This window comes from Cetorhinus maximus, chromosome 13 (assembly GCF_964194155.1).
Source record: "Cetorhinus maximus chromosome 13, sCetMax3.hap1.1, whole genome shotgun sequence".
Taxonomy (NCBI): domain Eukaryota; kingdom Metazoa; phylum Chordata; class Chondrichthyes; order Lamniformes; family Cetorhinidae; genus Cetorhinus; species Cetorhinus maximus.
In genome coordinates this window covers 63,777,761-63,805,246 of record NC_135891.1, presented here as the reverse complement: position 1 = coordinate 63,805,246, position 27,486 = coordinate 63,777,761, and the positions used below count along the sequence as shown (strand labels likewise).

The 27,486-nt window shown below is 44.1% G+C and overlaps 2 protein-coding genes across 2 annotated transcripts in view; one reads left to right on the top strand and one right to left on the bottom strand.

Annotated features, from left to right (window-relative positions):
- Positions 1 to 1,290: 1,290 nt before the first annotated feature.
- Positions 1,291 to 11,963, top strand: ctsz (cathepsin Z). The gene is made up of 6 exons (XM_078555462.1): positions 1,291 to 1,524; positions 4,320 to 4,483; positions 5,703 to 5,882; positions 6,691 to 6,841; positions 10,150 to 10,315; positions 11,524 to 11,963. Exons 1-6 carry the CDS (start codon positions 1,409 to 1,411, stop codon positions 11,632 to 11,634), a joined length of 888 nt encoding a protein of 295 aa, XP_078411588.1. The 5' UTR covers positions 1,291 to 1,408; the 3' UTR covers positions 11,635 to 11,963.
- Positions 11,964 to 23,570: 11,607 nt separating this feature from the next.
- Positions 23,571 to 27,486, bottom strand: part of nelfcd (negative elongation factor complex member C/D) — a 47,048-nt gene continuing 43,132 nt past the window's right edge. Inside the window, exon 15 of the mRNA XM_078555461.1 lies at positions 23,571 to 23,946. Coding sequence (XP_078411587.1) covers positions 23,912 to 23,946 — 35 coding nt within the window. The 3' untranslated portion in view covers positions 23,571 to 23,911. The remainder of the gene's footprint in view (positions 23,947 to 27,486) is intronic.

The window sequence follows — 27,486 nt, the reverse complement described above, 5'->3', positions numbered from 1 at the left end:
GAGCAACGAATGCAGTAGACTAAGTTAGGGGAAATGCAAGTGAAATGCTGCTTCACTTGAAAGGAGTGTTTGGGCCCTTGGACGGTGAGGAGAGAGGAAGTGAAGGGGCAGGTGTTGCATCTTCTGCGTGGGCATGGGGAGGTGCCATAAGTGGGGGTTGAGGAGTAGGGGGTGATGGAGGAGTGGACCAGGGTGTCCCGGAGGGAACGATCCCTATGGAATGCCATCAGGGGGGGTGAAGGGAAGATGTGTTTGGTGGTGGCATCATGCTGGAGTTGGCGGAAATGGCGGAGGTTGATCCTTTGAATGCGGAGGCTGGTGGGGTGATAAGTGAGGACAAGGGGGACCCTATCATGTTTCTGGGAAGGAGGAGAAGGCGTGAGGGAGGATGCGCGGGATATGGGCCGGACACGGTTGAGGGCCCTGTCAACGACCGTGGATGGAAAACCTCGGTTAAGGAAGAAGGAGGACATGTCAGAGGAGCTGTTTTTGAAGGTAGCATCATCAGAACAGATGCAACGGAGGCGAAGGAACTGAGAGAATGGGATGGAGTCTTTACAGGAAGCGGGGTGTGAGGAGCTGTAGTCGAGGTAGCTGTGGGAGTCGGTAGGCTTGTAATGGATATTGGTGGACAGTCTATCATCAGAAATTGAGACAGAGAGATCAATAATTTATATAGATTCTTCTTTCCCCACCTATTTCCATTATTTTTAAATCTAAAACTAAAACCTTGTTAGTCTGTCCACCCCACCCCCACTAGAGCTGTACCTTGAGTGTCCTGTCTTCCATTCTTAATTAGCACTTTTCTTAGACAAATATCACCACCTTCAACACCTCTTTGATCCTTTTGTCTGTGACATCTTTTGATTAGCTGCTCCTATCATGGCTTGCTTATCTCCACAATCACCACACCCTCAACTTCTCTCCCCCCCCCCCACCCCCCCCCCCCCCCAACAAACCAGCTTATATTTCACCTCTTTCCTAACTATGCTTCAGTTCTGCCGAAGGGCCATGAAGGCTCGAAACGTTAACTGATTTCTTCTCCACCGATGCTGCCAGACCTGCAGAGTTTTTCCAGGTAATTCTGTTTTAGATGATAGTACATGTTCATTGATCTGGCTGCTGTGTGTGGGACACATTGCTGAGGCTAACGCCACATTACCCCGCATTATACTTTAAAAAAATAATTGCGAATCGCTTTGTGACATGTGGAAAAATGTGCTGAGCCAGATCTTATCAATACGTAACATGCACCGAAATGCATCATTCTCACATGACATTGTGGGGAAGATGAAAAATCAAGCAAGTTCCTCCTCCCATTTAAGTCAGGCGGTGTAGTTACTGGCACTGACCTCGGCCAGCACGTTGTTGGGACCTCCCCAAGTTGCCGGGAGATTCCAGTCTCGCCATGGTTTCCTCGCTGTTAGCTCTGTCTCTCCTGAGCTGCGCTTCGGCTGCCCTCCACTTCAGGGGCAGTCAGTCCTGCCACAAGGCACTGCCTGGCAGAAAGTTTCAAGGGGTCAGGTAAGGAGGGAGAAATCTGCATGAGAAGAAGGGAGCTGGGATGCCCTTATTAAGCTGTCGGTGTAGGGGTGTAAGGAGGCGGTGAGTCGGAGACTCTGCTCACTGCTGAAAGACTGACACTCCTGCTGCTGTTTCATCCTTTTCCAGTTCCCCTAAGGCTCAACGGATGGTTTAAAGCAGAGCTCCTGCATTTATTCTCTGCACTTACGTCCTACGCGTGACTTCCTGTTTTTTTAAATCGGATTTTTTTTTGATCGCGAGATGTGATTTTTCTATAAATGTCCAGAGCGAGTTCGGTGCAGGCGGGAGCTGGGGGTTGGCTCTTGCGTGTTTGCTGGTCTTCAGGGTGCCGGTATGTTTGATGTAACTGCTTCTCGAGTTGGTGTGTGTGACCGAATTCCCTTCGTCTTGGACAGTGATTACCCCCCCCCCCAGAATGGCAATTGAACAATGTTAGTGAGCAGGAACATAGAAAGGGGATGCTTGTTCTGAACTGGATAAGGTCAGCGAGGATCCAGCACATACTGACTGGCCTCCAGGGGCACAGCCGATATTCTGCTTTTCTTAACTCGGCACTGCCCTAACCTTATAGCCTCCCTCTCCTCCACCTCTGACTGTGACTTGGGTCACCTGATCCTTACTCTTCCTCCCTGCTTCAGACTGCAACATGCTTCCCCTTGAATACATCTATGCTATACACCTCAACTGCTCCGTATGGTAGTGAGTTCCACATTCTAACCATTCTCTTGTAAAGGAGTTTCTTCTGAATTCCTCATTGGATTTATTTGTGACTATCTTATATTTATGGCCTCAAAAGTTTTGGATTCCAACATTTTTTCTATGGGCTGAATATTACTGGTGGGGAGGAGGGAGGGAGGGAGGGAGGGGGGGGGATGGTAAATGGAACTTTCATGATTGAAATAGATAGGTTTTTGTTGGATAAAACAGTATCGAGGATTATAGATCAAAGGTTGTGTAAAGGTAGTTGAGGTGCAGATCAGCCGTGATCTAACTGAAAGACAAATGGGCCCAAGGAGCTGAATGGCCGCCTCCTGTCTTCTCAAGTTCCTATTAGTTGCTGGAATTAGTGCAGTTTTTGAAACCTAAAATCTTTTAACTTCAATCTGTTGTTGCATCCCAAGTTAACAAAGAAACATGAAGCAAAGAACATCTCCACCACAGAAGCAAAGTCAGTGTGCTGCTGACCTGCTCTGCGCTGGCCTGCCCCGCAGCCACAAAGCGCTGGCCTGCCCCGCAGCCACAAAGCGCTGGCCTGCCCCGCAGCCACAAAGCGCTGGCCTGCCCCGCAGCCACAAAGCGCTGGCCTGCCCCGCAGCCACAAAGCGCTGGCCTGCCCCGCAGCCACAAAGCGCTGGCCTGCCCCGCAGCCACAAAGCGCTGGCCTGCCCCGCAGCCACAAAGCGCTGGCCTGCCCCGCAGCCACAAAGCGCTGGCCTGCCCCGCAGCCACAAAGCGCTGGCCTGCCCCGCAGCCACAAAGCGCTGGCCTGCCCCGCAGCCACAAAGCGCTGGCCTGCCCCGCAGCCACAAAGCGCTGGCCTGCCCCGCAGCCACAAAGCGCTGGCCTGCCCCGCAGCCACAAAGCGCTGGCCTGCCCCGCAGCCACAAAGCGCTGGCCTGCCCCGCAGCCACAAAGCGCTGGCCTGCCCCGCAGCCACAAAGCGCTGGCCTGCCCCGCAGCCACAAAGCGCTGGCCTGCCCCGCAGCCACAAAGCGCTGGCCTGCCCCGCAGCCACAAAGCGCTGGCCTGCCCCGCAGCCACAAAGCGCTGGCCTGCCCCGCAGCCACAAAGCGCTGGCCTGCCCCGCAGCCACAAAGCGCTGGCCTGCCCCGCAGCCACAAAGCGCTGGCCTGCCCCGCAGCCACAAAGCGCTGGCCTGCCCCGCAGCCACAAAGCGCTGGCCTGCCCCGCAGCCACAAAGCGCTGGCCTGCCCCGCAGCCACAAAGCGCTGGCCTGCCCCGCAGCCACAAAGCGCTGGCCTGCCCCGCAGCCACAAAGCGCTGGCCTGCCCCGCAGCCACAAAGCGCTGGCCTGCCCCGCAGCCACAAAGCGCTGGCCTGCCCCGCAGCCACAAAGCGCTGGCCTGCCCCGCAGCCACAAAGCGCTGTGGGCGGGCTAAACAAGGCCATTGTGGGACCTCACCCCCTCACCGGAGAGGAAGTCCTACCCTCGGGAGCTGCCGGCCAATCTGATTGTGGTTAAAAACTCAGCTGGTTCACTAATGTTCCTTTGGAGAGGGAAACCTGTGACCTTTGCACTGTCTGGCCTGGATGTGACTTCAGTCTCATTATCGTGGTTGACTCAATGATGGGGAGCTGTCAAACCCAACTCTGTCCTCATACCAGCAAGGCTCACTAGATAGGAGTCAGGAGTGGGAGCTTTGGCTGATATTCAATGTCATAGCTCAGGGCCCCCAAGAGCCATTGTAACAGCCCCATCAGCTGAGATCAAACCTGATATGAATGCCACAGTAGAACACCAGGTGATATCCATTGAACCTTTGGAATATCTTAAACTACATGAGAGAGCAGTCGGTTGAACTGTTGCCTTGATAATCTGTGTCTGTCCAGCTCTGCTCTCTCTGATCCTAAGCACCATTTTCCCAAGATAAAGTAAGAAATTTGTTTATCTCCACATTGTGGTGACAATGGATCAATGCTTCACAATAAAACTCCTAGCTGTTACTGCGCATTTTCTAATTTAATATTGTTGTATAAAGTTGGACTCAGACACTTTATGAAATTCCTGTTGTTTCACTTGTACTTTTCTCCAGGTCTTACCCTCGACCCCATGAATACCTTCCCATTGCTGCGTTGCCGAAGGTATGGGACTGGCGCAACGTGAACGGCACGAGCTTTGTCAGCACCACCAGGAACCAACACATCCCCCAGTACTGTGGGTCATGCTGGGCCCATGGGAGCACCAGTGCTCTGGCAGGTATGACCTGATAGGTACATTATGTGGCTCCAGTAGAACTGTTGCCCAGAATGAGTCAGTGCCAATGAGGCAAAATGTAGAAACAGACAAGTTTTTTGCAGGCACATTGCAGGGAAAGCTGTCAGTGCCACAGGGAGGTAATGGATCTAATTTGGCCATAGGCCAGAATACAATTAGAATTATTAATTCTTTTACCCTCTGTAGCACATATCAGTCTCTTGTACCATGTTCAAGCCGTTATACACAAATCTTTGAAGGTGGCAAGAGAAGTTTATAGTTAGAGCTGGGCCATTCAGGAACATAATCAGCAAGAACTATTTCATACAAATTGTAGTAGATATCTGGAATGATCTCCCAAAAAGGCCACTGATGCTAAGGGTTAAATGGATCTTTCATAACTGAGATAGATAAGTTTTTGTTGGATAAAACAGTATCAAGGGTTATAGTTCAAAGGTTGTGTAAAGGGAGTTGACGTGCAGGTCAGCTGTGATCTAACCGAGAGGCAAATGGGCCCAAGGAGCTCAATGGTCTTCTCAAGTTCCTATTAGTTGCTGGAATTAGTGCAGTTTTTGAAAACTAAAATCTTTCAGCTTCAATCAGTTGCTGTATCCCAAGTTAACAAAGAAATATGAAGCAGAGTACATCCATAGCCAGCAGGGCTGCTGTATTTACTGAAGACATTTTTACCATATTTAGCACATTACTGGTACCCTTGTTGATGGCCACACCCTTGAATCTGCTTGCGAAAGCAGCAGGCACCCGCTTTTCAGTTCACACTCCCAGGATCTGAGCATCTAAACATCTACGGCACTTCGACCAATAAAGTTTGCTTTCCCCAACCACTGAGTTCCCACTCCTTCTAAACACTGGCCTATCAAGTGCACCAAGGGGTTGGCTAGAGAGGAAAACTTCTTCTGTGCAGTCCAGGCCACAGGAGAGTGCCTCTGAGGGAAGGTGCCAATTTAGTGCTGAAATAAGGAGAACTTTGTACTGATGGGTCATGCCAACTAGGAACTAGTTGATACTGCAAAACTCATTTCACACATCTCCCTCATCGCACCAGCCTGTTAGATTAGAACTCTGATCCAGTGGTGAAGTCCAGTGTGATAACCTACAGCACCTCCCAGCCCTCATGATGTCACCTCATGGTCCCTATGATTGCATCAGTTCTGCCACCCAGACTGTGACTGCCTTAACAAATGGTTCCTTTTTTTTCCAGATCGGATCAATATTAAACGTAAGGGCGCCTGGCCATCTGCTTACCTGTCAGTACAGCACATCATTGATTGTGCTAATTCAGGTTCCTGTGAGGGGGGAGATCACTTGGGGGTTTGGACATATGCAAATTTGCATGGCATTCCAGATGAAACCTGCAATAACTACCAGGCCAAGGACCAAGGTAAATTTCTCTGTGCTCACCCTGTATTACACATTGATTACATTTATTAGTCCACTTCTATTTGAAGCACTTGTGTGGAGCTACATAGAATTTACAGCACAAAAACAGAGAAGACTGAGAAGTGTCCTGATGGAGCTCTTTAAGATTACAAGAGGGTTTGATTGGGCAGACATAGGGAAGACATTTCCACTTGTGGGAAAAGACCAAAGCTAAATATAAAAAAAGGTCACTAATAAATCCAAAAGGGAATTCAGGAGAAACTTCTTCAACCAGAAATAGGGCATTCGGCCTAACTAGTCCATGCTAGTGTTTATGCTCCACAAAAGCCCGCTACCAGCTCTCTTCATCTAACTCTGTTACTCTCTCCCACATGTATTTATCCAGTTTCCCTTTTAAAAACATGAATGCAATTTGTCTCAACCACTTCCTGTGGTAGCGAGTTCCACTATATGGGTAAAGATGTTTCTATTGAATTTATTAGTGACTATTTTATATTTAGTTTTGGTATTTTCTCACAAGTGGAAACTTCTTCTCTATATCTACCCTTTTGTACTATTGAAGAGCTCTATCAGGTTACACCCTGCCCCAGACTCCTCCTTTCTAGGGAATTTGTGTTTGACTTGACTGTTAGAAGTAATTCTAGAAAGATTAAGTCAGATTAACGATGTTTCACCGTTGCTGATTGACCATTTCTAAGGCTGGGGACAACTAACATCAATGTAACGTCGAAGAAACCCACTGTACGGAGCAGCAGAAATGAACAGCATCTAAATGTTTGATCCCAGCTTGATTCTTGTCCTGGCTTTAGATTGTTTGCCATTTAACGAATGTGGTACCTGCACAACTTTTAATGTCTGCCACGTTATCAAGAATTACACGCTCTGGAAGGTTGGTGACTATGGCAGCATCAGTGGGCGAGAGAAGATGATGGCGGAGATCTATGCCAATGGTCCAATCAGGTACGGTATTTTATCAGGTCCATCCCTTCCTATAATGCTGTTCTCATAAGAATAATATAAAATGAGAGACTGAACGTATGAGCAGATATGAAGGAATCTTGAGCGCAACAATCACTGGTCCAGTTGTGGGAATCAGAGCAAGGAGTTTTCAAGCAGGCACTTACACTCATTGTCCATAAACAATGAGAGCGGCCCACCTTCATGTGTGAGCATTGACATTGAGAGTTGGCAAGTTATTCAACCATGAGGGATTAAACGTGAGCTTTAGCCTCATTCAATTTATGCCCACGTGCAGTTTTCAACAATTGGGAGTTAGAAATCAGGTTAGATTGTTTTTGACCATCCCTCTCTAACCTAAGAACACTGAGACCAATGATAATGCTTTACCATTACTTTGATTTAGATCTACTAAATCTGCACCGATCAGAGATGGATCTTGCTTCACCTAACTGACTACCATCCAATCCAAGCCAGATTTTCTTTGGATATTTTTACTACATGATTAGCTATTAAACTACCCAATCAGATGATGCTATGTTTATAGTCTCATCTGCTAAAACGAGGTGCATTCTGCTAAATTACTTCTACATTTTTAAAAGAAAATAGATGTACATTCACAGCTGTGTTTCAGACTTCCAAGCTGGCTTTTTTTTTTATGATGTTCAAGCCTGTAGTTACACACTGCCTGGGAGAAGACATTTTGTCCAGAACATTCCTATGACATCAAGATTGGAGAAAGTTATCCACAATCCACTGACCTGTATGGACAATAAAGAGTTGGTGAAACTCTCCCTCAGTCTACACCTCAAACAGCACATGCAAGGCAGATCCACAGCATTATACAACACAGAATGAAGCCATTAGGCCCATCAGGCCTGTGCTGGCTCTTCAGTAGAGTTATCCAACCTGTCCTTTCCGCATAGGTCATTGTTTTTTTTCCTTTAAATGTTTTCCTTTAAGTATTTATCCAATTTCCTTTTAAAAGTTACTGTTGAGTATGGTTCCACTACCCTTTCAGGCAGCACATTCAATATCACAACAGTTAGCTATTTAAGAAAAATTTCCTCATGTTGTCTTTGGTTCTTTTGCCAATCAACTTCAATGTGTCTTCTGACTTTTTTGGAAACAGAATAAGTAAGAAGAAACCATCAAAACAGTTAATGATTTTGAACCCTTCTATCAAATCCCCTCTTAACACTGTCTTTTTTTAAATTCATTCATGGGATGTGGGCGTTGCTGGCCAGGCCATCATTTATTGCCTATCTCCTAACTGCCCCTGCTCAGGGAGCATTTCAGAGTCATTAGACTTTTAATTCCAGATTTTTTTTTATTGAACTCAATTCTACCATCTGCCATGGTGGGATTCAAACCTCAGTCCCCAGAGCATTACCCTGGGTCTCTAGATTACTAGTCCAGCGATAATACCACTACACTATCACCTCCCCCATTGTCTGCTCGGAGGAGAACAAACTCAATTTGTCCATAGTCTTCACATAACTAAATCATCCTTGGCACCATTCTAGTAAATCTCCTCTGAACCCTCTCCTCCAAGGCATTGAGATCCCTCCTCGAGCGTGGTGCCCAGAATTGAGCACAGTATTCCAGCTGAGGCCAAACCAGTATTTTACAAAGGTTCTGTATTATTTCCTTGCTTTTATATTCAATGGGTTGAATCTTAACTCCCATATCTTAAAAAAAAATCTGAAGCAGGAACCGAACCTACCCACTTACAGTTTTAGCAGAGGTAGGGCACAAGGCAGGTGACCAACCTGCTTCCTGTGAGCGGGTTGATTATTTACATGTTATAATGAGGCTGCTTGTCTTCATTTTAACAGGGTCAATCTATTTTTAACCACAGGTGACTGGGTTTCCCAGCCCTCAGGAAACTGGGAGGTTTAAAGGAGGTGAAAGGAACTGAATCATGAGGCAAGTGCCTTTACAGCACAGCTTGTGGGCCAAGAGGAGTAGGAGCATTTCCTCCAGGACCAACAAGCAACCCAGCAAGCCCTCCCCACAGGATCGGGGCATCCCGACCACCAGCCCTCTCCCCCAAGATCTCAAAATCCCCCAATACGCATACCTATTCTCAGAGCTTTGGCCCGTGAAACATGCTTCCCACCTGAAAGGCATCTAGCCAGTGAAACTTTTTTAAAGGAGCCCTGTAGTTAAATTCTGTAGGACATTCGGGAAACCCGCTCTTTAGGCTTCCTGACCTCTCAGCAGCCCCACCCTACCCGCACCCCCCCACCTTCTCACCAATTCACCTCCATATTTAAAATCCTTTCCTATGCTTTTTTACAAAGTCAAAGATCCCAGGGTTTTTTTAACAGCTTTCTCAACTTGTCCTGCCACATTCAAAGATTTGTGTCCCTCTACTACCATCTCGCTTGCTCTCGCTCTCAATCCCCTTTAAAATACTATTCAGTTTACATCGTCTCCTTATTGTCCCTGCCAAAATGCATCATTTCACGCAACTTGGCCTTAAAGTTCATCCAGCGTGTAAACGCCCATTTGACCAATATGTTTATGTTCTCTTGAGCTTGAAAGATCCAATGAATGTAAGGTTATCAAGTGGCAAAGTCAGCAGCCTGCACCGAGCCTTGTGTCAATTTACAATGGCCATGCCCAGGCATTACCAAAACCAACATCTGCTATGTTTCTGTTTTTCTTGTGGCAACAATTAGAAGAGTTGTGGTCTGTTGTCATGGATCCCCTATTCACCATGTGAATTATTTAATATGGTTTAAAATGATTTCAATATCAACAGAGCATTTCTTTAAAAATGGGGTTTTAGACCTTTAATACAATCTCAATTTAGCAGCAAAGCTATAATATCAATTAATAAGATCTTTGCCTTTCATTAATCCAATGAAATACTGTTTCTGTGTTGTGATAATGTAGGGAAACATAGGACCCAAATTGCACTTAGCAAGGTCCCATAAATAACTATGATTAAATGACCAACTCATAATGTTTTTTGGTGATTTTAGTTGAACAATAAACATTGGGTAGCACGCTGGGGAGAACTCCTCTTCTCTTTGAATAATGGCATTCACCTTAAGGAAGACAGGGGTCTCAGTTTAACATCTCAACCAAAAGGCAGCACCTCAAGAATACAGCACTGAAGTGTCAGCCTAGGTGTGCCTTAAACCCACAACCAGTTGACAGGGGCTACAGTACTGCTTCTGACCCAAGGCTGCCATTTGAGAGCCTTGTAACCTACTGCTCAGTATGTGTGGTACTCTATCCTATACTTGTTTGGAGAACTGGTTTGTGTTTGGTGATTTCTTTCATTTGATTCTTTGTAGTTGTGGCATTATGGCTACAGAAAAGCTGGATGCCTACACTGGAGGAGTGTATGAGGAGTTCCACACAGAGCCTACAATAAACCATATCGTGTCAGTGGCAGGCTGGAGCATAGATGAGAATGGAGTTGAATATTGGATTGTGCGCAACTCTTGGGGTGAACCATGGGTAAGTGCTGGCCAGATTCTTCATTGCTAAGCAATTAGCCTTGAACTTTGTCGATTTGGTCTACCTTGTGAAGCCATAAAGCCACACTGATAACCAACTTATGACCATTCATTCACTTTGGGCCAATATGGATCCAAGATGACATGCCTGGCAGTGTAAGATTGAAACCACTCTTTGGGCGGCCTTGATAATCCAATATCTGAACCAGGCAGGTCTGCAGTACCCCAGGCCAGTTAAGAGTGAACCAACATGACTGGCTCATTAATGGGATATAAATATCATCACTGGGGCTGGGATTCTTCCTACTCAGTTTCAGATAAAGATGACACTAAAAGCCAATGAGCCAGTTAATGTCCTAACTAGATAAATGACAAGAATCTTACCAGTGCTCTGGGCTTTGTGGTTTTAGCTGGGTAGATCCTGTAGAGACTCTCCATATACTTGGCTGAGGGGGGAAAAATATGGGTCCACAAACCTTGGTCCTTGCCACCCTGTGCCGAGGACGTGAATAAGTGGGGTGCATTCCTCCAGGGAGTACATTCCATATCGTCCTTAGCGCCTGCTCTGCCATTCAATTAGATCATGGTAGATGTGCACTTCACACTATTCCACATAATAATGACCCTTTGAGAGAAAAAGTTTCTCCATCTCCCGGGATACGTTCACCTAAAAAAAATCTATCAATTTTGGGCTGTAAAGTTTCAATTCTCCCTCAGCATCTGCAATCCTTTCGTAGAGTGAGTTGCAGAATTCTACTGCCCTTTGTGTGGAAAAAGCACTTCCTGGTTTCACTGCTAAACGGCCAGTTCTAATTTTAAGATTATACCCCCTTGTTCCAGGTTCCCACACCAGAAGAAATACCTTCTCTGTACCAAACCTGTTGGACCCCGTCAATATTTTAAACACCTCAATCATATCTCCCAATGGAATACAAGCCAAGTTTAAGCAACCTGGCCCTATAATTTGACCCTTTAACCCTCTAACAAATGGATTTAGCTCGGTTTGAAAGCTGTTGACCACAGTAATGCATGTCCCTGCGATTCAGCCTCCAGCTATTAAAGAAAATGCTGTCTCGGCCAGCTGAGGATTAGGGGAGGCTTCCCAAGCTACAGTATATGTGCTTTGTAAATGCTATTCTCTCATGGAGAGATTTCACCCGTCCTCAGTCGAGATCACATTAACTCTGACTCTATGGATTATTGTTTCAGGGGGAAAGAGGTTGGCTGCGGATCGTCACTAGCACCTACAAGGGAGGAAAAGGAAAACTCTATAACCTGGCACTAGAAGATGACTGTGCCTACGGAGACCCTATCTTGTAGTTGCGTACGGGTTTGACTGCAAGTCTACTCTTCATAGGAATGCAACTTTTAAAATATATATATTTTTTAAAGTGCTAATCTAAAATGTAAATCATTGAGGTATACAAATCATTTTACATTCTGTGCCTCAGAGCTGAACTGAGCACAGGAAGTTTCTTTTTAAAAGAAAGCTGTAACTGCAGAAAAGAGAATGTTATTTGTTTTACAGAGGCCACAATATGCATTAAAAGGTCCTTTTGAAAATCACAGGTGATTTTTTTTTTTGGACCCAAGTCCATGTCACTTGTATTTAAGCTTGATGCCTTGTAGAATAGACAAACTATTCATTCAAGATGGTTCCAGCGCAACAGAGGTATCTCGTTTTTCGTACTGAAAAATCTCTGCATATAGCTTTGTGGGTAAAAGGGTATAAGATCAATCTTATCTTTTCCTAAAATGTATGCAGTGGGAAAGTAGTTGAGGATCTACGTCTAGTGTATTTATGCACAGCCTCGATTGCTTTGCTCTAGACTACCTGATGTAATCTCAACTCAACGATAATGATTGTTGACCTGATCAAATCCATCAAGAGCAGGACCACAGTAAAGTTCAACTTAACCATTTCTTACCAGACTGGTTGTATGCAAAGATGTATTACTGACACAACCTGAAATTTAAACTGGAAATGCAATGATGCAGCAGTGCTATTGTAAGCTTAAGTGATTCTTTTGGACCATCAACAAGATCTAAATCATCATAAGCACATCATTAACCTAACTGTAAACTGCACAACATGTCACCATTAACTGTGCTTCACTCTGTAACACCCTATCTAAATATAGAATTCCATCTGATTTTAGTGATTCAAGTGTATATTTAGTGTATCACTGTCGGCCTCCACTATAAAGCCTGACTTTTGATGATCATATGATTAATAATCATATCTTTGAGTAGCAGGCCTTTGTGGTGCTGGCTGTTGCCAGTCTCCTAAGTATTTGAGATGCCTACTCCTATTTCTTATGTTCTTTTAAGTTATCATCTGTGTTATTTCCTAATTTAACCAAATTGGCATGAACTGTAACTTCCTCAGTGAAGTGCTACACTGGTTTTGTATTATACATTTTGTATAATAAAAGTAGAAGGACCAGTCAACTTCGAGCTAGGCATCAGTTTTGAATGTGACAAAGGCACGCCCAATCCAGTCGACCTTGCAAGATCCTCCTCACTAACTTGAGGACTTGTGCCACAAGCTGGGAGAGCTGAACCAATGGCAACAGCCTGACGGGGATGATTCTGTGAGTATGACTATCGATCAACATCCCAGATTCCTCCATCACCATCATCCAGTATGGTCCTGTCCCATGAACAGGACAGATACCAGAAATGGCAGCACTGTGGTACAGTGTCAGGTGTATAACCACGTAAATACTGTGGCTAGAAGTGCAGGTCAGAGGCTGGAAATTCTGCAGTGGATAACTCACCTCCCCAGAGCCTGTCCACCATCTACAAGGTACAAGCCAGGAGTGTGATGGAATGCTCTCCACTTGCCTGGATGAGTGCAGCTCCAACAACACTCAAGAAGCTCGACACCATCCAGGACAAAGCAGGCCACTTGATTGGCACCACATCCACCACTTTGAATATTCACTCCCTGCATCCTCTGTCTTTACTTTTTGATTTCAGGCAAAGTTACTTTTTCCAGCAACTTCAACCAGTTCTTTGCACCTTCTTTAACTGTGATAATCTCAGTGATCGGATGCTTGAGCTTTGAGCTGTATCTGGTTAAACAATAGCATTAGTACTTACTCCCTATATCATCTACTGTAATATGTCATATGCTGCAAAGTACATTTCCCCCTTCAAGAAAGTTGGACTGAAAAACACAAGATTATTCACAATTTTCAATCATTAAACTAGTTTATTATAAAGTATACAAATTAATTGTTCAGAGTTTGACAGTGAGAATGGTCAATGTCCTATTCTTCTTGAACAGAGAAGTGGGACTGACTGTATTGCTCCGTGGGGAGCCGACATGGACTCAATGGGCCGAATGGCCTCCTCCTATACCATTAATGTCTCTAAGTGTAGGCCCACTTTCAAGTTAGGTTATTTCAAAGTGATACATTTGATGGAAAGAATGCTGAAAAGCATATAAATCAAATTATACATTTTTAAAGGGTGTGCAGGAACAGTGACCTGGGAGGGTGTATGTACATAGGTCTTTGAAGGTGGCCAATAAGTGGAGAAGGCTGTTGAAAAAACATCTGGGATGCTTGGCATTATTAATAAAGACATAGAGCACAAAAGCAAAGTAATGCTATAGCTTTCTAAAAACACTGGTTAGGCCTCAGCTGGAGTATTGTGTTTAATTCTGGGCGTCACGTTTTAGGAAGCACTTGGCATGCCTTAGGCTGGGATTTTCCTGTCCTGCCGCAGTGGCGGACGCGGCAAGCCTTTCAAATCTCCGTTGACTTCAGCAGGACAGGAAGATCCCACCCTTAAGAGAGGGGTACAGAAGAGATTTTCTCAAGTGGCACCAGGGATGAAGGGATTCAGATATGTGCTGGAACAAGGGAAAGTGGGATTGTTCTTAGAGCGGAGGAGGTCAAGAAGAGATTTGATAGAGGTTTCAAAATCATGAATATTTTTGATAATAAGTAAGGAAAAACAGTTTTCAATAGCACATGGGTTAGCAACCAGACGGCACAGATTTAAGGTGATTAGCAAGAGTCAGGAGCAACATGAGGAAACATTTCTTTAAACAGAGTTGTTGTGATCTGGAATGCACTGCCTGGAAGGTTGGTAGAAACAGATTCAATCGTAATTTTCAAAAGAGAATTGGATAAATACATGAAAAAGTGCAGGGCTATGGGAAAAGAATGAGATAATGGGACTTGTCTAACAAACAGCAGGAACAATGGGCTCATTCTGTCCTTCATAATGCTATGAAAATCTACAAAAGCTAGTTGGTCTTTCTGTTGCTTGCTGTTAGAAGTCTTTTTCCCACTTTGAGAAAAGTACAAACACTTCAGTCACCATGAGAGGTCATCCACCAGAAGCACTAACATTAATTCATTTATGCATGCTGCCTGAGCTGCTGAGTTCAGCAATTTCTCTTTCACTGTTAACTCCTGCTGCCAACCAGAAAGGCATCGGGAAGGATTGCACAAGCGCGCTCACCCACAACGCAGTTGCCAGTGCATGCGCAACTAACCCCGACACCTTTCCATTCGCTTAAGAAGCATCAGAGGAGCGTGCATGCCTGCAGAGCACTTCATATTTCTGCTTTATTATTGGGAATAAACTTGCTGAATTTCCAGTGCAATACAGATGTACGAAATAGAAATAATGATTGCAGGTTTAAGTAATAGTCTTCTGAAGCAAGTTGGAAAGGCTTTATGGAGGCAATTCCCAGCTAGCTCAGTTGGCTCTTAAGCTGAGTCATGGACAGAAGATTGGCTGGCAGACAGAAAACAGGGTATGCACAAATGGGTCTTTTTCTGGTTGGCAGGGTGTGACGAGTGGAGTCCCACAGGAGTCTTGCTGGGGCCTCAGCTTTTTTCAATTTATATCCATGACTTGGATGAGGGGAGCAAAGGCATGGTAACTAAATTTGCAGATGACAAAGATAGGTCGGAAAGTATGTAGTGAAGTGGACATAGGAGGCTGCAAATGGATATAGATAGGTTGAGTGAGTAGGCAAAAATTTGGCAGATGGAGTACAATGTGGGAAAATGTGAAGTTGTTCACTTTGGCTGGAAGAATAAAAAAATAGAGTATTACTTAAATGGAGAATGACTGCAGAACTCTGAGGTGCAGAGGGATCTAGGCGTTCTAGTACAAAGTCACAAAAAGTTAGTATGAAGGTACAGCAAATAATTAAGAAGTCAAATGGAATGCTATCCTTTATTACAAGAGGAATTGAACATAAAAATAAGGATGTTATACTTCAGTTAGGTCATTGGTGAGACCACATCTCAAATACTGTGTACAGTTTTGGTCTCCTTATTAAAGGAAGGGTGTAAATGCTTTGGAGGCGGTTCAGAGAAGGTTTACTAGATCTGGAATGAGTGGGTTGTCTTATGATGAAAGGTTGGACAGACTGGGCTTGTTTCCACAGGAGTTTAGAAGAGTGAGGGGTGACATTGAACTATATAAGATTCCGAATGGTCTTGACAAGATGGACATGGAAAGGATGTTTCCTCTTGTGGATGGCCCAGAACTGGGGACCCTGTTTTAAAATTAGGAGTCGCCCTTTTAGGACAGAGATAAGGAGAATGTTTTTCTCTCAGAGGTTTGTGCAACTTTGGAACTCTCTGCTTCAGAAGGTGAATATTTTTAAGGCAGAGGTAATTAGATTCTTGTTAGGCAAGGGAATAAAATGCTATCAGGGATAGACGGGAAAGTGGAATTCGAAACACAAACAGATCAGCCATGATCTTATTAAATGGCAGAGTAGGCCAAATGGCTTACTTCTGCTCCTAATTCGTATGTTCGTATGGTCTTAGACTCCTCATTGGATGATGATATTTCAAATTTAGTATTGTTTGTTTACCAAAGAATACATTTGTAGAAAATAGAATAAATGCTTTTGAATGCATCTGCTAAAAGTCATATTCATAAAGCAATAACCCAATACATTTCTGATGAGAATTTTAATAATGACTAACAAATGCACAGAACATTTTAGGAACAGTCATAAACCCAATATGGTTCTTTTTTAATTTATTCCCTAATGCCAGGTTTCAGTTTGCCTTTCAAAACTTAATTTAGGATGTCTGTCTAGTTGTAAATGATAAAGTCACAGACTGACATGTATCTGCGCATATGCAGGACATGCTCCCTTAGTGTTGTGGCACAAATAAACACAGCCTGTTTTCACTCTTGTCATCCACCTTACTCTGTGATGATGGGTGTTTGGCTTTCTAAGTTGTTAGTCACCAAGCTCCAAAATGGACTGACCATTATATATGTAGGCCAACAAACACCCACATTAGCTAGCTATCAAGATCAAATGGAAACCATTTGAGGCCTAAGACAGTTAATGTCAATGACTGAACATTTCAACTGATTTATTTCCTGGGGTTTTCCCATTGTTTGAAAACCATAGGATTTTGTATAAAGAGGGAGTACTGCCACAGGCATGTCTCAGCTGTGACTCCCTCTCAGAGTAGCTAGTTAACATTCCTAACTGCCAAGGAAACCAGCTTGGTTTCATTTCTGCTGGCTGAATGTTTGAGACAACTGGCTGATTTTAATACTGCAGAATTAATATCCATTTAGAAATAGAGTTCAGGCATTATTACAATGATATAATACATCTATTTTTTATAAAACTGCACTGACTTAATGTAAGTAAGCAACAATGTAAGGACAGATCATTATTTTTATGCAAATGAGCAAGAGAATTGCGCCTATGACGGGCGGTTTGATTTTATAATTGCATTAGGATGGGGTTCACTCTAATTTAAAAAAGATATTTTGTGGCAAATTAATTAAAAACAACGTATTTTACAAACTCTAGGGTACATTGGCTACTCGAAGATTTTAAAAATCTGCTAATTTATAACAAGCAGGCAATGGGGATTTCCACAAGGACTATTTCCCAGACACTATTTATATTTAAATAAAACGATGTCTATTTTAGTAAGGATTGCCAAATTCTCTTCCTCTTTCAAGGTTGATACTGCAACAGACATTGTTAGAATGCAGAAGTTAAACTCATCGTGAAAGGTTGCACTGCATCATGTGATGGTGAGGCACACATGAGAGATTGATGTTGTTCTCAATCTAGTTGCTAACCCTCCAGAATTGTCCTGGAGTCTCCAGGAATTAATGATTAAAACTCCTAGATATTACTGCAACCATCCTTGGGATAAAAATTAAAGGGGCATTTTTAAAAAGTGTGCTTTCATTTTCTTGCACACTTATTTATTAGTTACCAACACAATTGGAGATGGGGAAATAGGCTGTAGGACTGAGTCATCCAAGTGGATAACTAGGTGTGAGCATTCACTGTATTGTTTCACAAGAGCATGACTAGGCAATTGGGTGAGGCTGGAGGGAGACATGCTCAGAGACCTGAAGTAGAGTCATATGGACTCAAAACATTAACTGTTTCTCTCTCCACAGATGCTGCTAGATCTGCTGAATTTTCCAGCATTTTCTGTTTTTGTTTCAGATTTCCAGCATCCGCAGCATTTTGCTTTTAAAGAAGGAAAGTAAGTTCAGGTGATCCTTGTTTGCTATTTACGGCTGATGCTTCACTGCGAGGAACTGATCTGACTTTTTCTTTTAAAGTCACTAAATTGAGAACAAAAAGTGGCTGAATGTCAGCAGCTGCAGTCTGAGCTTTTCTTCAGGTAATAACTGCTCATGTGAATGATGCAGTGCAGAGCACTAATGGGTTTCTTTCTCCCTTTTTATTTTAGTGGGCAGTATATCAAATCCACCTGTGGGCCAGTCAATGGTAGTAAATGTCCTCCGAGACTTAAATATCACTGCATTGACATAATATGTGCTGTGCCTGATAGCTACACATGTATGTATACTGGGCTTTAATTACAATAGAGGAAACCAGAACAGCAGTGGGTACACCCTGCTGCATTCAGTCACAGGAACTTAAATCTCCTTACAGCATAAGTTTTTTGATCTGTGCTAGACCGCCACAGAAATCTCAACATTCGGCCCCAGGACAAACACCTTGCCTGTGATATTCCCATCCTGAACTCCAGGAGAGAGATCTATCCCATCCTGAGATCCTGATTTCAAATGCATGAACCTGGTTTGGTTCTAAATCAAGCATGCGGAAAGCAGTGGTGTAGTGGAATTATCACTGGACTAATAATCCAGAAACTCAGGGTAATGCGTGGGGACCTGGGTTCGAATCCCATGATGATGAAATGTGAATTCAATCTGGAATTAAAAGTCTAATGATGACCTTGAAACTATTGTCGATTGTCCCTTTAGGGAAGGAAATCTGCTGGCCTACATGTGAGTCCAGACCCACAGTAATGTAGTTGACTCTTAACTAGCCTCTGAAATGGCCTAGCCACTCAGTTGTACCAAACTGCCACAGAGTCTAAAAGGAATAAAACCGGACGGACCAGCCAGCATTGACCTAGGCACCAGAAACAACAAAGGCAAACCGAACCCTATTGACCCTGCAAAGTCCTCCTTACTACATCTGGGGGCTAGTGCCAAAATAAAGCAACAGAATCAGCAACACGGGATCAGACAGTCCCAAACACTGCCATCAACATCTCTGGGTATGCTCTCCCACCAGCAGGACAGACCCAGCAGGGGTACACAGGTGGGAGGGAGTTGCCCTATGAGGTCTCATAGTTTCAGGTCAAACATGGGAAAAGAAACCTCCTACTGATTACCATGTACCATACCCCACCCTCAGCTGATGAATTCTCCATGCTGAACACACTGCGGGTGATAAGGGTGCAGAATGTAGTCTGGGCGGGGGATTTCAATGTCCACCCTCAAGAGTGGCTTGGTAGCATCCTAAAGGACATAGCTGCTAGACTGGGCCTGCAGCAGGTGGTGAGAGAAAAACATACTTATCCTCACCAACCTGCCTGCTGCAGATGCACCTGTCCATGACAGTATTGGTAGGAGTGACCACTGCACAGTCCTTGTGGAGACAAAGTCCTGTCTTCACATTGAGTCTTCTCCATCATGTTGTGTGGCACTACCACCATGCTAAATGGGATAGATTTCAAACAGATCTAGCAACTCAAGACTGGGCAACCATGAGGCGCTGTGGGGCAGCAGCAGAATTGTACTCTAACACAATCCGTAACCTCATGGCCTGGCATATCCTGCACTCTACTATTACCACCAAGCCAGGGGATCAACCCTGGTTCAATAAAGCAGGCATGCCAGGAGCAGCACCAGGCATACCTAAAAATGAGATCAACCTGGTGAAGCTATAACACAGGACTACTTGCATGCCAAACAGTAAGTGATAGACAGAGCTAAGCGATTCCACAACCAACGGATCAGATCTAAAGCTCTGCATTCCTACCACATCCAGTCGTGAATGGTGGTGGACAATTAAACAACTCACTGGAGGAAAAGGCTCCACAAATATCCCCATCCTCAATGATGGAGGAGCCCAGCACAGCAGTGCGATAGACAAGGCTGAAGCATTTGCAACAATCTTCAGCCAGAAATGCCGAGTGGATGATCCATCTCAGCCTCCTCCGGAGGTCCCCGGCATCACAGATGCCAGTCTCCAGCCAATTCGATTCACTTCACGTAATATCAAGAAACGGCTGAAGGCACTGGATCCTGCAAAGGCTATGGGCCCTGACAATATTCTGACGATAGTACTGAAGACTTGTGCTCCAGAACTTGCCACGCCCCTAGCCAAGCTGTTCCAGTGCAGCAACAACCCTGACATCTACCTGGCAATGTGGAAAATTGCCCAGGTATGTCCTGTACACAAAAAACAAGACAAATCCAACCTAGCCAATTACTGCCCCATCAGCCTACTCTCGATCATAAGTAATGGAAGGGGATCATCAACAATACTATCAAACAGCACTTGCTTAGCAATAACCTGCTCACTGACGCCCAGTTTGAGTTTTGCCAGGGCCACTCAGCTCTTGACCTCATTACAGCCTTGGTTCAAACATGGACAAAAGAGCTGAACTCCAGAGGTGAGGCGTGAGTGCCTGCCCTTGACAACAAGGCAGCATTTGACCGAGTGTGACATCAAGGAGCCCTAGCAAAATTGGAGTCAATGTGAATCGGGGGAAAACTCCACTGGTTGGAGGCATACCTAGCACAAAGGAAGATGGTTGTGGTTGTTGGAGGACAATCATCTCAATCCCAGGACATCACTACAAGAGTTCCTCAGGGTAGCTCCTAGGCCCAACCATCTTCAGTTGCTTCACAAATTACCTTCCTTCCATCATAATGTCAGAAGTGGAGATATTCGCTGATGATTGCACAAAGTTCATACCATTTGTGACTCTTCAGAAACTGAAGCAGTCCATGGGCAAATGCAGCAAGACCTGGACAATATCCAGGCTTGGGCTGACAAATGGCAAGTAATATTCATACCACACAAGTGCCTGGAAATGACCATCTCCAGCAAGGGAGAATCTAACCATTGCCCCTTGACATTCAATGGCATCACCATCGCTGAATCTCCCACTATCAATATTACCATTGACCAGAAACTGAACTGGACTAGCCATATAAATACTATGGCGAAAAGAGCAGGTCAGAGGCTAGGAATCTTGCAGTGAGTAACTCACCACCTGACTCCCCAAAGCCTGTCCACCATCTACGAGGCACAGGTCAGGAGTGTGATGGAATACTCTCCACTTGCCTGAGTGCAGCTCCAACAACACTCAAGAAGCTTGACACCATCCAGGACAAAGCAGCCCGCTTGATTGGCACCCCATCCACAAACATTCAATCCCTCCACCACTGACATACAGTGGCAGCAGTGTGTACCATCTACAAGATGCACTGCAGGAACTCACCAAGTCTTCTGAGACAGCATCTTCCAAACCAATGACCGCTACCATCTAGAAGAACCAGGGCAGCAGACATGTGGGAACACCACCACCTGGAAGTTCCCTTCCAAGCCACACAATCCTGACTTGGAAATATATCACCATTCATTCACTGTCACTGGGTCAATATCCTGGGAGTCCCTCCCTAACAGCACTGTGGACTGCAGCGGTTCAAGAAGGCAGCTCACTTTTATGGATGGGCAATAAATGCTGGTGGCCCACATCCCATAAATGAATTTAAAAATTCCTCACTAGAAGAGAAAGAAAGTACAGATCCTAAAGAAGACAACTCACTACACCACAAAAGCAGTGTTTTAAAGTGATACATTGTTATGCCTGTCTTTTTGTAGGGTACGTGGTATATTCCTTGTTCCAGTCCTACTCAGGTCCCCTCCCCTAACTCCTTTTTCAGTACATCGATGATTGTATTGGTGCTGCTTCCTACTCTTCCAGAACTGGAAAAATTAATCAATTCTGCTTCCAACTACCACCCTTCTCATCTTCACATGGTCCCTCTCTGATTTTTTCCTTCCTTTCCTTGACTTCTCGGTCTCCATTTCTGGGGATGGACTGGCTACTTATATTTATTATAAGCCCATCGACTCCCACAGCTACCTCGACTACACTTCCTCACACACTTCTTCCTGTAAGGACTCCATTTCATTCTCCCAGTTCCAATGATGCTATCTTCCACAATGGCACTTCTGACATATCTTCCTTTTTCTTGAACCGAGGATTCCCCATCCACTGTGGGTGACAACTGCTTCCGACCCATTTCCCACACTTGTGTTCTCACCCTTCCTCCTCCGTCCCAGAACTACGATAGTTTCCCTTGTCCTCACTTTCCACCCTACCAGCCTCCACATTCAAAAGTCATCCTCCGCCTTTGCTGCCACCTCCAGCGTGATGCCACCAGTAAACACACCTTCTCCTCCCCTCCCCTGTCAGCATTCCAAAGAGACTGTTCCCTGCGCAACACCCTGGTCCACTCCTCTATCATTCCCAACCCCTCCTTACCTTGCCACAGCACCTTCCCATGCAATGGCAGTAAGTGTAACACCTGCCCTTTCACCTCCTCCTTCTTCATTGTCCAAGGCCCCAAACACTTCTTTCAGGTGAAACAGTGATTTACTTGCAATTTAGTATAGTGTATTTGTTGTTCACAATGCGGTCTCCTGTACTTTGGGGAGACCAAACGCAGGCTGGATGACCGCTTTGGGAACACCTTCACTCAGTCCATAAGCATGACCCAGATCTTCCTGTCATTTGCCATTTCAATTCACCATCTTGTTCTAATGCTCACATCTCTGTCTTGGCCTGCTGCAATGTTCCAGTGAAGCACAACATAAGCTGGAGGAACAGCACCTCATCTTCCGATTAGGCACTTTACAGCCTTACAGACTCAATATTGCACTCAACAACTTCAGTCTATGAACTCGGTCCTCCATTTTGTTTTTTTTTTGCCAAGTGCCAGTCTGTATCTTGTTTTCATGTTTTTGCTTTCTCCAGAGCTGTCCTTTATTTCTGCCATTAACACTTACTCTGGACCCATGCTTTGTTTCTATTACTACTCCCTTTCCCTTTTGTTCCTGGCATGTTTATTTAACCTCTCCCAGCCTCTAACGTACCCCTGACCTTCCCTTTTGTTCTACCTGACCCTCCCCCACTTTTTCAACAGTATAAACCCATCATGTGTCTACCTCTTTTCAGTTCCAAAGTGGACTACAAACATTAACTGTTTCTTTCTCCACAGATGCTGCCAGAGCTACTGAGTTTTTCCAGTACTTTCTGTTTTCATTTAATTTAATGAGTAGAATTTAGACAGTTTCTTCGGCTATTGATTCTAGTGATTTTAAAAAAGCTTCCAATAGCACACATTCAGAATAATTTATCATCTCAATCATATTAGAAACAATAATGGTGGTAACCATGAAACCTGTACCAAAAATATTATCTATAATCGCAGTGTAGCTATACAGGTTTATTTAGACACAATGATGTTTTCTTTGGAATGATGATGAAAACTGTTAGGTACAGGATAACGATTAGCCTTTTATCCTCACAATAAAAACATGGCTCTTACTTTTCCTGACTTAATTTTTTTTAGGCTTTTTTCATGTTAATGCAATCAGATGGGAAATGGTTGGGAGCTGCTGATGAGATACTAAAGAGTTGCATGCAATTCCGGAGCCACAGGTTGCAAATCCCTGCTACATTGGATGCCGCTTTAGTCGCATCTCCTAATATCTTTCCTTCTTCAATTGGACAGCAACACTAGCAAAGTTACACAGCCAGTGTTCTATTACCACTAGTCACTTGGAGCAACAGCTTGCATTGGAAGCCCCACTTCTCAGCTGGATACAAGTGAGAAAACATGAGGGAACGTTTTTTAAAAAAAACTATTTGGAAGTCAAGTCATTCATGAAAATGAATCTTTATTTTGATCATACAACTTACAAATGCCGTATAATTTTCAGACCCAGTTAAAGAAAAAAGGAAAACCACTGTTTCTACATTTCCTCTTTAACCATTAATTATGTAAAAATATATAAAATCTACCAATTATTTCTCTTGCAGACCCTTAATAGCTCTCGTTCAATAATTCCTGTGTCAGTTTTACAGTGTGGATGAGTGCCACAGACACTCTGCAGATATTCCACCATGTCTCATCAGTCTTACTGCTCAGAATGTCACTCTCCCATCCTCTTGTTGGTCGGGTTCTCTGCTCCTGTCACCATTGCTCTGCCTTCTTCAGAGTGCTAGTTCATCATGATGAAGTTGGATTTGCAGTGTGCTGGAAGTAAACATTACACAGAATGTTTATTTGGTGTTTATAGTCACTTACTATATCATAGACTTTAACGGACTGTATAAAGGATTGCAGAAATTCCATTTGGAGAGTCCTTGTTCAGTGCTTGCATTTAAATTATTGGATTGTGCTAAGTATCAAACATGAACAGACTTCTGGTCTTAACTGGCGTTTGGTTCTCGGAAAGAGACTAACTCTTGGAGCAGATGGCTGGGGCCTTGAAAAAATTCCTGAGAAAGCATTCCTTTCCAGCAGCCTTGATGGCACGAGTGGGACATTCCGCAGTGTCACTAAGGATGGAGGAGCCAATGATTGTGGCATTTCAAGATCGTCCAGATACTGGTTGCAGCTGCCAGCACAAAGGAAGAGCTAAAGACAGAGGCAATGAGGATGAAAGTACTTTTGGCAGAATTGGATACCTCTGTAGATGCCAGGATTGGAGCAGCAATAGTAGGTGAATGAACCCCTGGAATGTATGGGGAACAATTAACAGATACTTCACGTGTGACTCAAAAATATCATTATGTGATGAACTGCCCAAAGCAGAACAGCACAGTTCTTGAAGTGACATACGACACAGACAATTCAAAGGCTGAAGACGACAATGATCAGTCTGAAGGAATTGTACTACTCACAAGAAGTGTTAATCCGGTGATGAGTGTATTAGTCGCAGATTCATTTAACTGTGCAATGTTAGATAGTGGTTGCGCCTTGGCAGTGTGTGGGGAACAGATTGGCTAAAATGTTACCTAGATTCACTCAGTGGTGAGGATGGCATAAGGTCAGGAAGTATGAAAGTTCTACTTGTTTTAGGTTCGGGCATGACAACACATTGAGGCCACTAAAAAGTTTGGCGGTGCTATGCAAAACAGCAGCAGTAGGCTAGTACTAATGTAGTCTCCAGTGATATACCTTTGCTGTTAGGTAAGCCTTCCATGAAATAGGCACAAATGGAACTGAACCTGGAGTATGCTAAAGCAATTGTTTTTGGAAGGTCAGTGGACCTGCAGTTTTCCCAATCAGGGTGTAATTGTATCCCTTTAATGAAACCTTCTATTTCTAATCAGAATATTAGAAAAGTGTTAAAGGCGTCAGGTGATATTGTCTTAAAGCTGCATTGACAATTTGCTCACCCTTGTTAAAGACTAAAAATGCTGCTAAAAGATGTGGGTGCTGTTAATGAGGAGTATACAAGGCTTATCGAAATTAGTGCAAAATTTGAAATACGTAAAAGGTATCGGCACAAACGGCATGTCCTATTGTAAGCCTTCCACTGGCACATGATTTTAATGAGGTAGTTGCTGTAGCTCTAAAGGTATGGGACAAAGACTGAAATATTTACATTTTACACTTTATAGACATGGTAACCAGATTTAGTCTTTCAACAGTAATGCATGGCAAGGATGAAAGGTAATTGTAGGTAAAGTCCAAGAGAAATGGACAGGGACTGGACTTGGAGCACTGACTTTCTGACTGATGATGGAGGGGAATTTGCTAATGACAACTTTAGAGATGTGCGAAAATATGAACATTGTGGTTATGAAAGTCCTTTCAGCAGTGGAACCTGTGAAAGGAATCACATGGTGGTAGATGACATGCTGCATAAAATCTTAGCAAAGCAACCAAACTTCAAGTTGATGACTGCACTGGCATGGGCGGTTCTTGCTAAGAATTCGGTTCAGGTGGTTGGAGGGTATAGTCCCCATCAGTTGGTCTATGGGAGGAATCCCAAATTACCTTCTGTGCTGGGCCGTAGAGGGAACTATGATTCATTCCATTTTTTCTGCATGTTTTGAATGCTTTACATGCAGGAAAAAGGGCTTTCATCACAGCTGAGATCTCGGAGAAAATTTAGAGAGCTCCAATGCATCGCATAAGACAGTCTGAGATTATCTTTGATTCTGGGGATATTATGCATTAAAAAAGAGGGGGCCATTAGGAATGGAAAGATCCTGGTAAGGGAATTGATGGTAAGACGGTGGTTATCCAACATGTTAATCAAACTATTAAGATTCATTCCTCACAGTAAATCAGGATTGATTACAAACCCTCAATCTGAGCAGCTGATAGAAAATGATGAGGCATCCTGTACCTCAAATATTCATGTGTTTAGAAATAGATCGATGTTGAATGGTGGTAGGCTGAGTGATCATGACAGACAGGATAGTTCTATCACATCCAAAGGCCATTTGCCTAAAGTGGGAACTTGGATGACATATGTTCCAGAAGAGTTCAGTGAATGGAGTGATGCAACTATCGTAGGTGATGCAGGAAAAGCTACTGGCAAGTTTAACTATTGGTTAAATGTCCAAGATGATGGCCAAGAGTTGAGGTCTGTGGACTGGCAGAATGGGGTAAAAGAATAGAAAGTAAGAAAGCACAGTTCAAGTTCTAATAGTGGGCCTTTAAATGACACTGTTAGAAGACGATCTCATATTGGAGAGTCTCCAATTGCGTAAGAGAGGATTTTACAGTATTTGTCCCAAGAAACATTGAAGTGCAAGTAGAGGCTGAAGCTTGAATAGATTACACAATGCAATGAGGGCTGCAGACAGTCTTGAGATGGTCAAGAAGGTAAGAGGCCATGAGATCCAGGGCAATTTGGCAAGTTGGATCCAAAATTGCCTTAGTGGCAGGAGGCAGAGGGTGATGGTCGATGGTTGTTTTTGTGACTGGAAGCCTGTGTCCAGTGGCATGCTGCAGGGTTCAGTGCTGGGTCCCTTGCTGTTTGTAGTGTACATTAATGATCTAGACATGAATGTAGGAGGTATGATCAGTAAGTTCACAGATGACACAAAATTGGTGGTGTGCTAAATAGAGAGGAGGAAAACCTTAGACTGCAAGGTGATATAGACTGAGTGATCAGATGGGCAGAACAGTGGCAAATGGTGAGTGAAAAGTGTGAGGTGATGTATTTTGGGAGGACTAACAAGGCAAGGGAGTACACGATGAATGGTAGGACCCTAGGAAGTACAGAGGACCAGAGGGACCTTGGTATACATGTCCATAGATCCTTGAAGGCAGCAGGACAGGTAGATAAGGTGGTTAAGGCGGCATATGGGATACTTGCCTTTATTAGTAGAGGTCTAGAATACAAGAGTAAGGAGGCTATGATGGAGCTAGTTAGTTAGGCCACATCTGGAGTAGTGTGTGCAGTTCTAGAGTTCTGTGTGTAGATCTGTGATTGCACTAGAGAGGGTGTAGAGGAGATTCACCAGGATGTTGCCTGGGCTGGAGCGTTTCAGCTATGAAGAGAGACTATGTAGGCTGGGATTGTTTTCCTTAGAGCAGAGAAGGGGGCACATGATTGAGGTGTACAAAATTATGAGAGGCATAGATAGGGTGGATAGGAAGAAACTTTTCCCCTTAGTGGAGAGGTCACTAACCAGGGGGTATAGGTTTAAGGTAAGGGGCAAGAGGTTTAGAGGTGATTTGAGGGAAACCTTTTTCACCCAGGGGATTATCTGGAATTCACTGCCTGAAAGGGTGGTAGAGGCGGGAACCCTCACAACATTTAAGAAGTAT